This window comes from Diplotaxodon limnothrissa, linkage group LG22, assembly GCF_057381915.1.
Source record: "Diplotaxodon limnothrissa isolate DT_005_m linkage group LG22, D_limnothrissa_male_GT1.1, whole genome shotgun sequence".
In the NCBI taxonomy this organism is placed as follows: domain Eukaryota; kingdom Metazoa; phylum Chordata; class Actinopteri; order Cichliformes; family Cichlidae; genus Diplotaxodon; species Diplotaxodon limnothrissa.
Window position 1 is genome coordinate 22,082,526 of NC_140616.1, and position 13,178 is coordinate 22,095,703.

A 13,178-nucleotide genomic window follows, 5' to 3' on the forward strand; every position below is an offset into this window, starting at 1 on the left:
CTATAGAGTCTCGCTAAATATCTTTCAAGTATATTCAAACTTTTCCATGAGCAACAATAAAGAAAAGAAAAGGAAATATCAAAGAGAACATTGAAAAGAAAAAATGAGGTCAAACTTACTTTTTTACCTCACTCACTTTTAACTGCAATTATACATTTCATCCAAGTTTGATGTGCATTATCCTTCTTTCATAATAATAAACAAATATATAAACACTTCAGTTGCCACCGTGGCAATTAAAGGTGAATTTCAAGCTTATATGATGAGGGCGAGGACGACCGGAGAGAGGGGTAAGGGCACAAAGGACGTGACAGGGGCCCAATAGCAGAGGCAAGGTGAAAGAGATAACACCATGTGTGTGTGTAAAATACTGAGAATCGGTCCATCAAATTCCACTTGTGTTATTTGCCATCTCAGTCTGGATTGGGGTTTTCAGGGATGGGGGGTTCGTTCATGCACTATAGACCTGCGGTGCACGGCGTGGGGACAAGCTGCTGGCCTGTTTTGATCTGCTGCTGCTGCTGCTGGGCCCCCGAGGCTGAAGCTGAGGCCGAGCTTGAGGATCGAATCTTAGTGTTGGGAAGCTTGTGCTCCTTTTTCCATTTCATCCTCCGGTTCTGGAACCAGATCTTGACCTGGCGCTCGGACAGGCACATGGTGTGAGCAATCTCCACCCGCCTGCGCCGGGTCAGGTACCGGTTGAAGTGGAACTCCTTCTCCAGCTCCAAAGCCTGCTGGCGGGTGTAGGCAGTGCGGGACCTCTTGGGCACTCCTCCATTGTAACTGGCATTGACTGGGAGGGGGGGGAAAGCCATAGACAGGGAGGCAAGCAGGTGTTACATGCAGGTTGATTGCGTTTACTCCAAAACCCTTAAATCCGCCACTGGACACATTCTAGCTTCGAAAATCGTGCAAGAATTTGTGGGTTTGGTGGAAATTTGCAGTCGCTTGTTCTACACTCTGTCTTGTTTCAGTTTACGGACATGACCTTAATGTGGAGATGCCGAGTGCACAAGTACTCGCATCCAGGGACAGATCAAGCTTAGGAAATGATTAACAAAAACAGCGGGGCTGAATATTACTTTGGCTCGGCTCCAGTGGTGGAGGTAGTTTGGGTTAAAAAGCAACAAAGGCACATGGCCCCGACAGACGAACACAGGCAATAAAATTTACGAGGGTCCTTAATTACCGACCCTGCTGCTCGATAGTCGTAAATTGCTGTTGTAAGGGCTGCTACTAGTGTTGCCTCAATAGGCTTGCGTGTGTTCCAGTGGTTGTTTCTCAGTGGTTCAGTTATTTAACCGTGATGATAACTCACCGCTGCTAACGTGGACCTTTTTCATCCAAGGATAGACCACCGGCTCCTTGCCCTTCGCTACGCCGGGATAGACTTCAGTGGCGAGGCTGCAGTCTTTGCTGGCGTTTGCGCCACCGTCTGGGGCCGCCGTGAGGCGAGGACCGTGGCTCTGTGGAACCGGTTGCGGTTGCGCGTGATGCCCATCGTTGAAATCGTCGAGTCCGGTGGCGGGGACGTTACCGTAATCGTATCCCGATTCTGTGTAGTTTGACCTCGGATAGGATGGCTCTTCGTGATGGGGGAAACCCGTATCTTTTGGCCGCTCGTAATAATCACCGGGGTTAGGGATGTATCCGCTCTGCTGATATTCGTCGCATGGAGGAAAGGAAGGCTCGATATAGTTGGAGTTTATCAAGTAGGAACTCATGGTCATTAATTTGTGAAGTGCAACAATACTAATTTTTATCGCGCTGTCGTTTTTCTGATCTCCACAAAACCCTCCTACTCCCTGTCAAATGTACAAAGTTGCCTGGTCACGTGTGAAGAGCCACCAATCACGGCGTGTCCTGTGGGCATCATGTAAACAGGAACCAATGGAAAGCATGACACTGGTACCACCAACACTGCTTGGACTGGCTTACGTTAGTGTTTTCCTTATTAAATCACGGTATATAAAGCAAAACCAATCAACTAACTTGTTTACTGCACGGGACCAAACTTATGCGGGCGAGGCTTCCTGCGTTTAAAACAATCCGCCTCCCCTGAAACAGAAAGTGGATATGAAATTCAAACCCTTAAGGTTTTTTTCGTAAACAAAACGCCATTTCCAACAAACAGGGAAAGAGGTTGTTGGAGTTTTAATCTGTTGCATCCTAATAAAGAGAAACTGCAGTGGGGGTTAAAAAAAGAAAAGAAGGCCAGCACAGCAATGCAAACTGTAGTGTTGTGTAATATAACAGCCTTCAAATTACTGACAAAGGCACGGTGAATGCAGAAGCTTTACACCCAGCACTGACGAGCCGCTTCTATGCGAGCATCAAAGCCTGCGCATAAAGCTTGCTTGTCTATAAAAACCTAGAAGATCACACATAAGCTGCAAATTAAAAAAAAAAAAAAAAAAAAAAAAGCACGGGCTGCTCAAGTTGCACAAATGTGTATAAATGCACGACACCTCCTTTGGCAAGTGCTGTTGCATTAAAAACTCGAAATTGCACCTTTCCCCTTATTTGCCAGCACATGGCAATGATCTGAAGCTATTCCTGGTCTGTTTGTTTGATAATATCACGTTGCAAACTTGGTAAGTGTTAATTGCACGCATTCTGTGGCTTAACAGCCTCTGCGCGTTACATGTCAGGGAAAAGCTCGTCCAAACAGCGGACAAACACGTGAAGGCACCTGTCTTGCATTACAGCCAGATGCCAAAACAAAACATTGTGATTTTAAACCTCCACGTACAGTAAAACCTGCCAGCTCCAACTAGTCTGCACAACAAAAATGACTTATATCTGAGCATTTTTCTCTAATTCTGAATAAATTTGGAAGTATTTAAAACCGTTATAAGGAGCAGTTTGCACAGATTTCAGTGCAGTCCCGCGTTGTAACAGTAACAGGTAAAGAAAAGTCCAGTGTGCCCAGTATTACTAAGAAAGCTATAATAATAATAATAATAATAATAATAATAATAATAATAATAATAACAACCACACGATCTGGAATCATAAAACGTAAAGTATAATTTCTTGTTTTTTTCCTGACTGCATGTTAGATGATATAAAAGTCTCTGACCGTTCATCTCGCCGGCAGCCATCACGTCCAGGCCCAGTTTCCTCTCCACGTCCGAGGTGACTTCCACACTTTATCTGTGTTTCTTGAAGATGCAGCAGCTCTTCATAAAGCTGATCCACGCTGTCCACATCAACAAGGCCTCTGCATGGAGAAACCAGAGGCCAAATTTTCGGAAATATTTTAAGCTTTCTTTTCGCCCCCATTTTCTTTATGTTCTTCTTTCTCTCTCTCTCTCTCTCTCTCTCGTCCCCCCTCTATTCTATTCGCTCCCCTAAACAGAGATAACTTCTGCCTGACCCCATAGTGACACCGTTTCCATTTTGTTTCTGATTAATCTTGCCCATTGACAGTCTTTGTTAAACAACAAGGCGTGCCCTTTTTCCAAAGAGGCGACATTTTCATATCTGTTAGACGCAGTGACCCGGGGTTCACCCCGGACTTGGACTTCAGTTTTGCGGGCTCTGTTCAGCTTTGGGTAGTTGGGGTGGGGGGAGCACTTAGCGCGGGTCAGCGCCCAGGATGGTCCCCCAAAAGAGTTTTAAATGTGTAAAATTACCTAGAGCTATTTAAGAAGCTCACACGTCCAACTACTACTGCATTGCATGACATAGATCAGAAGATAGAAGTTTGCATTTAAAAGAGGGACCTCAAAACTAAAGAGATCAACTGCAGATCGACTGAAGTAGTATATGTTTTACTTTCTTTTAGGACTTTTTTTCTCAGCTTTTCTCAATAACTAAACTTCTAGATTTTGGATATGCTCTTGCCGAGGACTGAAAACTCGAAGGCCTTTTTTCTCTCTCGAAACAAATTGCCATTCTTTTCTTGTTAGCACACTGTTGCTGCAAGGCAAAGCTGCTACTTTATGAATCTCACAGGCTCTCCTGCACCTAACTCATTGTAAATGGCAGCTGCTGTACTTTACGCCAAAGATCCACTGTATCCTTATGGCCAAGAGACCACCTGAGAGGCAATATGTCAACATAATGTCAACGGGTAAGACGACTTCACATGATATCTAAATTTACAGTCCACTACCATTCTATTATATACATATATATATATATATATACCTTGTATAAATATGGGCCAGGTCAGATCGGCTATTATCCACTTACTGTAAGTTATTCTTGTGTGAAAAACGACTTCTGATGGACAGTTCATTCTACTTGTTGCTATATGTATTTTTATATTACTCTATGAAAGCCTTTTTGCATATTAAAGTGAATCAAAGTTTTGAGAGCTAACTCTTCATTCATTCACCAGTGGTCATAATGTTAGGCGTAATTGGTGTGTGTGAGTGATGTGATATATATATATATATATATATATATATATATATATATATATATATATATATATATATATATATATATATATACACATATATACATACATACATACATACATACATACATACATGCATGCATACATACATACATGCATGCATACATACATACATACATACATACATACATATATTGTATAGTCCTGCTACTGTATAGTGTCAAAGTATTCAGTGGACAGTAGACTAATGGACAGTATTTGGATTACGTGATACTGACTTACATTGTACACATAATTTTGCATTTAAACTCCATTCTGTTTCAGAAATCTTTCCTTAATTTTATTCTCGGACAAAATAAGCTTTGTACAAGGGCAGGATGCTTTCAGAGCATATTCACGGAACTGAAGGCCTATTTGACCAATAGACATCTTTGCTGACAGTTTACTGTAAATTTAGATTATCAGAGAAGTGCCGTGACAATGGTGACAGATTGCAGATGGCTCTCACAAGGTTTCTTGTCTATATGGAGCTCTAAATGACGATGGAGTAAAAAAAATCATTTCTACGTGCACGATGGGATACAGATTCGGGCAAAAAAACACATTTTTGCCTTTATGGAAACATTTGGATATGGGTAAACGCTCATAATAAAATATATCCTTAAGCACAGTGTGCCGTGTGCATAGCGTCCAAAGCCATAGCACAGAAAAAAGAAAGAATTGGTTTTCCAAAATGCAAGGAACAGTCACTAACCTCTGTCTACCGTTGCTAATTTTGATTAGACTTAATCAGAGCTTAAACTATTGGAGGATTAATGGCTAAACGAGCAACTACATATTCCTTATTCCTCTGCGTGAAGGGGGGTTTGCAGTTGGGAGTAGAATTTCAGAACCTGAAAGCCAAGAAATATAATCCACGGACTCACTGCAGCAAAAAATGTTCAAGCAATTACATTTTTAAAGGTTAATTTATTAGACATGCATTTCAAGGAGAGCCACAGCAGCAAGGAATATACAGATAACCAATGTCTAACACTGAGTGTAGATATTTGCATAAAACAAACTGAAGACATTTTTTAAAAAAAGTTCAGTGCATGTTGTCATTTATGAGAATAAAACGTGTGTACAATCAGCATATGTTGTTTGTGTTTTTAATGCGAACGAATTCGCTGTCTGTCCGTCATTAATGACTTTTTAGTTTTCAATGAAATTATTAAAAAAAGACTTTGAATCAAAGAAATGTGGAACGGAGCTCATCCAATTGTTTTTGGACATTTAAACGCTCCTATCCTTTGCAAGGCGCAGATTTTTTTTAAGTAGATAAGCGACACATAAGCGTAATGTGTTGATTTTCTACCAGTCAGAATACGCAGGCCTGCAATTGTGTAGATTTTCCACTGATGAATTTTAATTCATTTTTAAATATTTGTGCCTTCAAATGTTTATCTTCTTTTCCCCCTCTTTTTAACGTGTTAAAAAGAGGTTCCAGAGAAAACGAAAATGGTGATACATTCAGATTTTGTTAGTTCTTTTAAGAAGAATTGTTTTTTACACTGATTTTATGCTCATGTAATTGATTTATTTATTTATTTAACCTTTTTCTCTGCAATTATTGCTGACTGTGTATAATCAGTATTAAGATTAAAGGAAGAAGCAAGACCTTAATGTATTTTTTTAAATTAAAAAATCGACATTTATTGTTATATGTTATTATTCTTGTCAATTGTCGCGTTCCCATTGTGCCCTTACAACTTTCACAAACCGTTCACTATTTGAACTTGCTTAAAATAGCGTTATTTCATTGAATGCCACTAAGTAGACCTTATGAAAAAAACCACTCAAAACTACAATATATTGATACTATATATCTATATATATATTAAGCCGGTCTATTTATGAGGCGCAACATCTGTGCCATTTCAGTTTTTTTAAAGGCTTCTATTCAGTTGATCAGGAAGAGTGGAGCTAAATGTTTTTTAAGGGATCCGGGGGCTCATGTTGGGGGCCGAGGGCCTTCGCATTACCCTGTGACCGGGTCGAGAGTATCAATCCTCAAAATGCTAATTTTGCCCTCGTCCCCAAACATATCAAATGCAATTTATTCAAAGGAAATTCACCAATCAGCCGCCCTAATAAAACGCCAACCACTCAATCTTGTTGCTGGGGACGGGTGGGGGGTCTCCTCCCCCGGTTTCAAACGCGAGGTCACTGCGCATCCAGGGTTCACCTGGAGTGCACCATGCAACATATGTAATGCAAAGCTATTCTGTCTTTTGTGTGGAGAGTCAAGATCGCTATTATAAGGCTGGCATCAGGCTCCGAGTGAACAGATGACGGAGAGTTGTTCAGCGCGTAAACTTTTGACCCCAATTTTTCCTCCTCTTCTGCAGCTATCTCGCTCTCATCAGCCCCAGCCCAGTGAGATACCCCCCCCCCCCCGCCCCCGCGCATCACTCCATACCGTTTGAAACGAAAAAGCTGATTTTAACAATGTCTACATTTCATGCCATCACAATGATCATTGTCAAAAAAATTTATAAGCAGCAAAGATGCCATCACAAGATCTAAAATGCAATTGTAGCTTTGTGATGTTCCCAAAGACGTAAGATAAATCCGGCGGGCTCCCACTCAAGACTAATAGGGCCGTAAAATATGCAAATCACTCATTAGTGTTAGAGCAACCACAGCAGCCAAAAGTCTTTGTTGAAGGCAACACTGCAAGTTTTCCTCCCACTATTCTTGCGCAGTCTTTTCCTCTCGTGCAGGATATTACCACAGGCTCTCCATCCTTTGGTAATTTCATTTTTACGCATTATGCTTATAGGCAACGCCAAGCAAACGTGTCATTAACGTGAGTGTGTGCATGTGCGCGCTACCGCGGATGTGCCACTGTGGGTTTTTCCTCTCTCTATGCAGCAGGGTGACAGTGAACTTGGCCTAAAGCGAGCTCTGCTGGTGGCTCAGAGAGGATGCAGATTTATCTTGGTGCTGTGGCTGACCTCCAGATGAACCTGCTGCGCTCCCCTCTTTCTCTCTCTCTCTCTCTTTCTCTGCCTGGCAGTATGCCGCACATGGGGCCCTGTCGAAGTATCTCCTTTTGAAATATTGGCAAGGATTTTAATTTCCAAACAGCCTTCCTCCACCCCGTCCTGCTTTATTTTCAATATGTCTCAAATCAAACTGGAAAAAGTATAAATTTGTGTTTCTGTTAGGCTGGCGTTTACTTTACACACGCGTGCAAAAAACTCGCAAAGCACTGCTTCAAGGATTGGGAGAACAAAATGCAAATGCCGAATTTTTGGATTTCTTGATGATAATGATGAGAAGAAATCAAAACGATTTAAGCAATTCAAGACACTTTTTAAAGGTGCCAAGATTTTAAATACCTACCAGCATTGGTGAACATATACTAAAGTATAAACGATTTGAAGTCATTTGACGATATAAATATTTGTTTTCGTGTCATAAGGTTCAGAACTCACCGATGAATAAAAAACATGATGAAGGCCTCTGCACAAAAACAGAGAAACTTTGATATTTAAATTATTCAGACTGGCGGACAGCATGACCTTTGAAAACCCGCTGAATCAACAAATTCACCAAAGTTCATTCAGACATTCAGCAAGTTTTTTGGCTGGCAAAACATGATAAGACTTATAAAATCAAAATATTTTCAGTTTTATTCGATTTCGTGCGTATTTGCACCGGAAGTTTCAACGAAGAGAAGGCGCAGTAACACATCCTGTAGTGCGGGATAGAAAAAAAATGAATTAAATGAAAAAAAAACAATATACAGTTTACACTTTCATTTTCAGATCATGTTTCTGTGAATCTGTGTCCACTAGTGACCCGTTTGGCCCCGACTCTGCTCGGACAAAAGATCACCACAAAGCGAGAGTGACTTTTAAGAGGTCATCTGAACTTTTCAACCAACTTGGTTGACACAAAACGGAATTCCTTTTAAACGTGTCCCTGCTGTTGTTTCTTCCCTTGTTGTGTTTACTTGACAGTTTACAGCCTGCCCTAAAGCCAAATACCGTGCCAACATGTGGCGCGCATGCAGCGCTCAGCATAACAACTGCAACTTTTGTTTTAGCGATGGACCCACAAGTTTCAGAAGTCATCAGCACATACAGAATCCAATCAAGCGAGCTGTAAATCTGTAGGCCTGCGTTAACCCTTAACTTTATCAAGGAAATCTACACGCTCCACGAGCCCCCTGGAAACTTTCTGGCGCACGCTCTGTGACTTCTCCAATGTAATAAAACGACAACAAGTTGAAGTTTGTGGGGGTGGAAATGGACACAGATAATTATCCAAGATGTAAAAATGGATTATGAGTTACACCACAGATGGAGGGAAACAAGTTACACAGGGAAGGAAGCAATTAAATAGCCATGAGCTGGACCCAACCCTGCGCAACATCTGCCGAGACCAGTATTCAGCACTCCACAACTGACAAATTAGTGTAATGGACTAATAGGGACGAATAGAGGGAGCAAATACAATAATAAGGCTGTTTAACACAGACTGGCTGTTCTCAAGCTACCGTCTAGTCTGGTGAAACTTACCCACAGACGCGGTCCCCATCCTGGAGAACGTCCGGTCCATACTGAGGCAAGACTGAGCAATAGAGCTGGTCTGTACCGGTCAAGTAACACTTACAGCCTGCAAAGAGAGAGTCAGACGAAGCCTCGCCGTCAGTGCGATTATATGTTATGTGCAATATACTGTCAACTCCCCAAAACCATAAAACTTACTTTAATGGCTACCACGTGACCGTTTATGGCCAGTGAGCCTATCTGGCCGCTCTCCGGATGATTTTTACGATCGAATTCATAGACAAACCCCCCATTCATTTAGCACCCAAATGTCAGAGAACCAGAAACGGCCCTAATAAAGTTTACAGCAAGAAAAGTCGAGCTAATTCTCTGGGAATAACTCGGGAGTCTGTGCGCAAAGAGGGGACCCACGGCCCCTGAAGTCAGTTAAGGACCCCAGCGCCTGAGCAAGGTGAGTAAAACTGGATGCTTTAATACGAGAGGACCTGTTGAATTCAAAGAGATTTGAGGAAACTTTGCCAGCTTGGTTTTTTCCTGAGAGCTCATACAAGTGGCTTTAAGATTTTTAGATCAACCAGCAAAACTCCCCAAATCTTCTCCGCCATAAAACAGCAGCCCTGAATCTGAAAGATTTGACAAAAACGTACACTCAGTGAGGTGTTGCCATTCCAGTACAAAGTTTATTATTCTGGCCATCATCGTCGTCATCATGAACATCATTATTATTATCATACTATAGTTTGACTTCCAGTCTTTTGAAAAACATTTACAAAAAAAAAAAAGCTTATCACGATGGAGATAATACACATTGCGATAAGATTTACGGTGGGACCCTAAAAACAGCTAAAACACGCTTTTACTCGGATATTGCGCCCAGATGAAGAACGCAAAAAGAAAAAAATATAATAATAAAATAATAAGGAAAGAAGGAGAATAAAAGCAGCTCCTGCAAAAAAAAAAAAGAAAAAAAAAGAAAAGAAAAGAAAAGAAAAGAAAAGAAAAGAAAGATACAAGGCACAGCTAATGTACATACAAGGGTGAGTCGGCACCTTTGTCCACGTGTGTTCACAACACATACAATAACCACACAAGGCTTTTACTGCTGGTTCTACTTTTGGAAGCAAGTTATCTGACAACTCGGTACAATACACCAAACAAATAAATACATACATATACAGTACATACAGAGAAAAGAAAGGTCAAACACAAATGTAGCTCAACCTGAACCTTCTACTTATTAAGCTGTTATTGTTGAGTGCATCGCACAGAAAATATGGATTTATTTGCGCTAGGCGGGTAGCATTTCAAGCTTTTATTTATTTAACTTTTTTTTCCGTCTGAACAAGAAATAATTTAAGCAAACATTTATTTTCATGTCTCTTTTTTTCATTTTCTAAATCTAGACAGAACTGTACATAATGCATTTTACTCACATAAGCATAACCACGGTAGGGATAAAAATGAAATTATATTGTTGGACATAAAGAAGGTTTATAGATAGGGTGACCCACTCCTCTGTCCCTTCTCTCACACAGCCCGCTAAGTCTCTGCGCTTTTTTGGAATAGGAGGAGAAGTTGATATGACAATCTTTGTTTTGTTTTTTTGTTTGTTTTTTGAAGTGCTCTTTTTTTCAGGATTAAAAGGTGTAAAAATCAGGGCCTATAGGCTCCTCCGCCTGCAGCCGCCATGCTCATGCTTTTCAGTTTGTTGTCCTTCTTCCACTTCATCCTTCGGTTCTGAAACCAGATTTTGATCTGTCTCTCTGAGAGGCAGAGGGCATGGGCTATCTCGATCCTCCGCCTGCGGGTCAGGTACCGGTTGAAGTGGAACTCCTTCTCCAGCTCGAGGGTCTGGTACCGAGTGTATGCAGTTCTGGCCCGCTTCCCCTCTGGCCCAGACAAATCTTGTACACACACACAAAAAGAGAAAACAGATCAGACGCAGAAGAATTAAATAATAATTTTACTTTTGCGCCAACTTTCCTGAACACGTTTCTTTCAATTTTACAATACTGTGTTTGGTAATATTATAGGTATGAATGTCTTAATCGCTGCCACACGACTGGCACCTTGTAGAGCTTGAATGGTTAAAACTTACAAGTAACAAGGTACCACACACTTTTACTACTGAGTCCATAGAAAGAGGGTTAATAGCAAAAAATATTTGAAGTATCCTCTTTTTATTTAAAGCCATTTTAAAACGCACATTTAGTAAATATCAAGTGTAGAAAAGGGTCAGATACATTTAACTAGTCTAACCTCGCATCTGTTGCTACACTATCCCGTACCTGATAGTCTAGCTAACCAAATATAAACCAAACAGGTGAGAGGTGCACATAGCGCCACATGCCCCTTTTCCAAAACTACGTTTATTTGTGCTCTTTCTATCACTTTAACGCCAGAATGGCCAAAATTTGGCTTGTGCTCATAAAATGTCCTAAATAAGATGATACCACGTCCCTTTTCTTTCTTTCTTTCTGTCTTTCTTTTAAACAAACAGTCAGACAACAGCTTTTTGTTTTTTGCAAAAGATCAAAATCAGTACGAAGTCATTAAACAAAGCAGTTTACCGTGATTTATGTGTAGTTTTCTCATCCACGGGTATATCTGAGGCTGTGTTGAGTCGGTTACGTTTTGAGGAGTTGTCGGTGCACTTCCCGCGGGCTTCTCTTCCTCCAGAGGGGAAGCTTTGGACACACAGTCCCGGCTGAGCAGCAGCGTGGCTCCATTCGAGTTTGAGCACGGGGTTGAGCACGGGGTCGTTATGGAGTTTTTCACAGCTCTGTGCTGAGACTGTGTCTCGGTCACTGGGGACGAGCTGGCGACCGAGGAGCACGGTAGAGAGTCAGGTGGAGGCGATAGAGACGAGTTCCCGGTGCTGTTTGCGGACTGGTTGTACCTGACAGGCTCCACCGCGGGTGTTGTCGCCGCTGAGTGACTCGGGGAGTAGCCCGGTGTCCGCTCGCTTCCCACAAAGTGTCCGGTACTGGTCCGGCCGACTGTTAGGTCCATCCCGTTGTAGCCGTAGCCATACCTGCTGGAATGCATGGCTGTTGAGTCTCTATATTGCTCGTTTGCCGTACTGTGGTCTCCATAATTATGTAACTGGAAGTCCGCGCCATTGGGATAGCGACCGCAGAATGAGTTCACAAAATAGGAGCTCATTTGTTGACAGTTCCACCGTTTGCTTGTTGTAGGTATTGCTCTTGTTTTTTATGGTTATTTTTAGAGGTAAAATAGCATAACCTGTGTTCTTGATTTGTGGCTCTTATGCTTTAGCGCGTCCTATAGCACCCTTGCACAATTTATGATGAATTATGGAAATGAGTGGGACATGGACTTGATTCTCTCTTACGTAGGCACCCAAATATGGGGTATGGCGAAGAATCACGTGCTTTTGTTGACCAGTCGTAAATCCTGCTCGGTGACCTCCAGAGGTAAACTCGTGCACGCAGGAAATACTGGGTGGGATATAAAGGGTGCGCGCTTTCCCTGCGCTCGTGGCTAGGGCAAACTCTGAGCCGGGGCTTTGGGTGTTTTGGATTGTCGTGGTGCGCCATCCTCTGGTTCAACAGTTGCACTGCGTGTCTGCGGCGCTTTCCGAGGCGTGGGCTGCACACGGGGTCATTCGGAGGTTAACGACCATTGCGGCAAAAAAAAAAAAAAAAAAGCTCCTGAACAATACAACAAGTGACATGCTGAGAGTGCAATCTCGGCGGTGATAGTGTACAGAAATAATTCGATCAGAATCCGTTATGCATGTTATGATGGGCTATGAGTGTAAACAGTCTGCGCACTTAATAGAATAAAAGCCCATTCGCAACAGAGCTGCGTTTTCTCTCATATGATATAGCCCTATCGTGAAATATTTGAACGACTTCAAGAGCAAAAAAAAAAGACTAATGAATAAATGTTTGGGGGAAGAATAAAAGCTAAACATCACTTTATCGAATAAAGCCACAGAATGTGCTATCCGAGGCCTGATTTTTACGCCACTTTGAAAAATTAATAACTATAAATATGGGCTTTATATGAACACACGAATGTCGTTTATAAGCAGGTTAAAATATATAACTATGGGCCTCCATGGAACAGATGCTCAGATGATAGCTATTACAATCCTTTTGCGCCAAACCCGATGTTATTTTGCTCTTATTTAACGGCGACTCCTCTGCTATATTGACCTTTAAACAGTCAATCATGCCAAGCTGCAGTTTCTCGTGTTTTTATTTGTTTACATATAAGCT

At 41.7% G+C, this 13,178-nt stretch overlaps 2 protein-coding genes across 2 annotated transcripts; both read right to left on the minus strand.

Moving 5' to 3' along the window:
- Positions 1–272: 272 nt before the first annotated feature.
- On the minus strand, positions 273–1,794 carry hoxa4a (homeobox A4a). Its single transcript, XM_085346664.1, has 2 exons — positions 1,319–1,794; positions 273–793 (listed from the first exon to the last, which is right to left on the minus strand). Exons 1-2 carry the CDS (start codon positions 1,728–1,730, stop codon positions 459–461), a joined length of 747 nt encoding a protein of 248 aa, XP_085202790.1. The 5' UTR covers positions 1,731–1,794; the 3' UTR covers positions 273–458.
- An 8,554-nt stretch (positions 1,795–10,348) lies between these two features.
- hoxa5a (homeobox A5a) lies at positions 10,349–12,222 on the minus strand. The gene is made up of 2 exons (XM_085345842.1): positions 11,502–12,222; positions 10,349–10,835 (listed from the first exon to the last, which is right to left on the minus strand). The coding sequence occupies exons 1-2, from the start codon at positions 12,094–12,096 to the stop codon at positions 10,585–10,587; spliced, it is 846 nt and encodes a 281-aa protein (XP_085201968.1). The 5' UTR covers positions 12,097–12,222; the 3' UTR covers positions 10,349–10,584.
- Between the last annotated feature and the right edge of the window lie 956 nt (positions 12,223–13,178).

Excerpts from the sequence above, each read along its gene's own strand:
- hoxa5a (XM_085345842.1), bottom strand. The coding sequence starts at position 12,096 with ATGAGCTCCTATTTTGTGAACTCATTCTGCGGTCGCTATCCCAATGGC. Across the intron at positions 10,836-11,501 it reads AAAACTACACATAAATCACG|ATTTGTCTGGGCCAGAGGGG; the intron begins GTAAACTGCTTT and ends TGTGTGTACAAG.
- hoxa4a (XM_085346664.1), bottom strand. The coding sequence starts at position 1,730 with ATGACCATGAGTTCCTACTTGATAAACTCCAACTATATCGAGCCTTCC. Across the intron at positions 794-1,318 it reads AAAGGTCCACGTTAGCAGCG|TCAATGCCAGTTACAATGGA; the intron begins GTGAGTTATCAT and ends CCCCCCTCCCAG.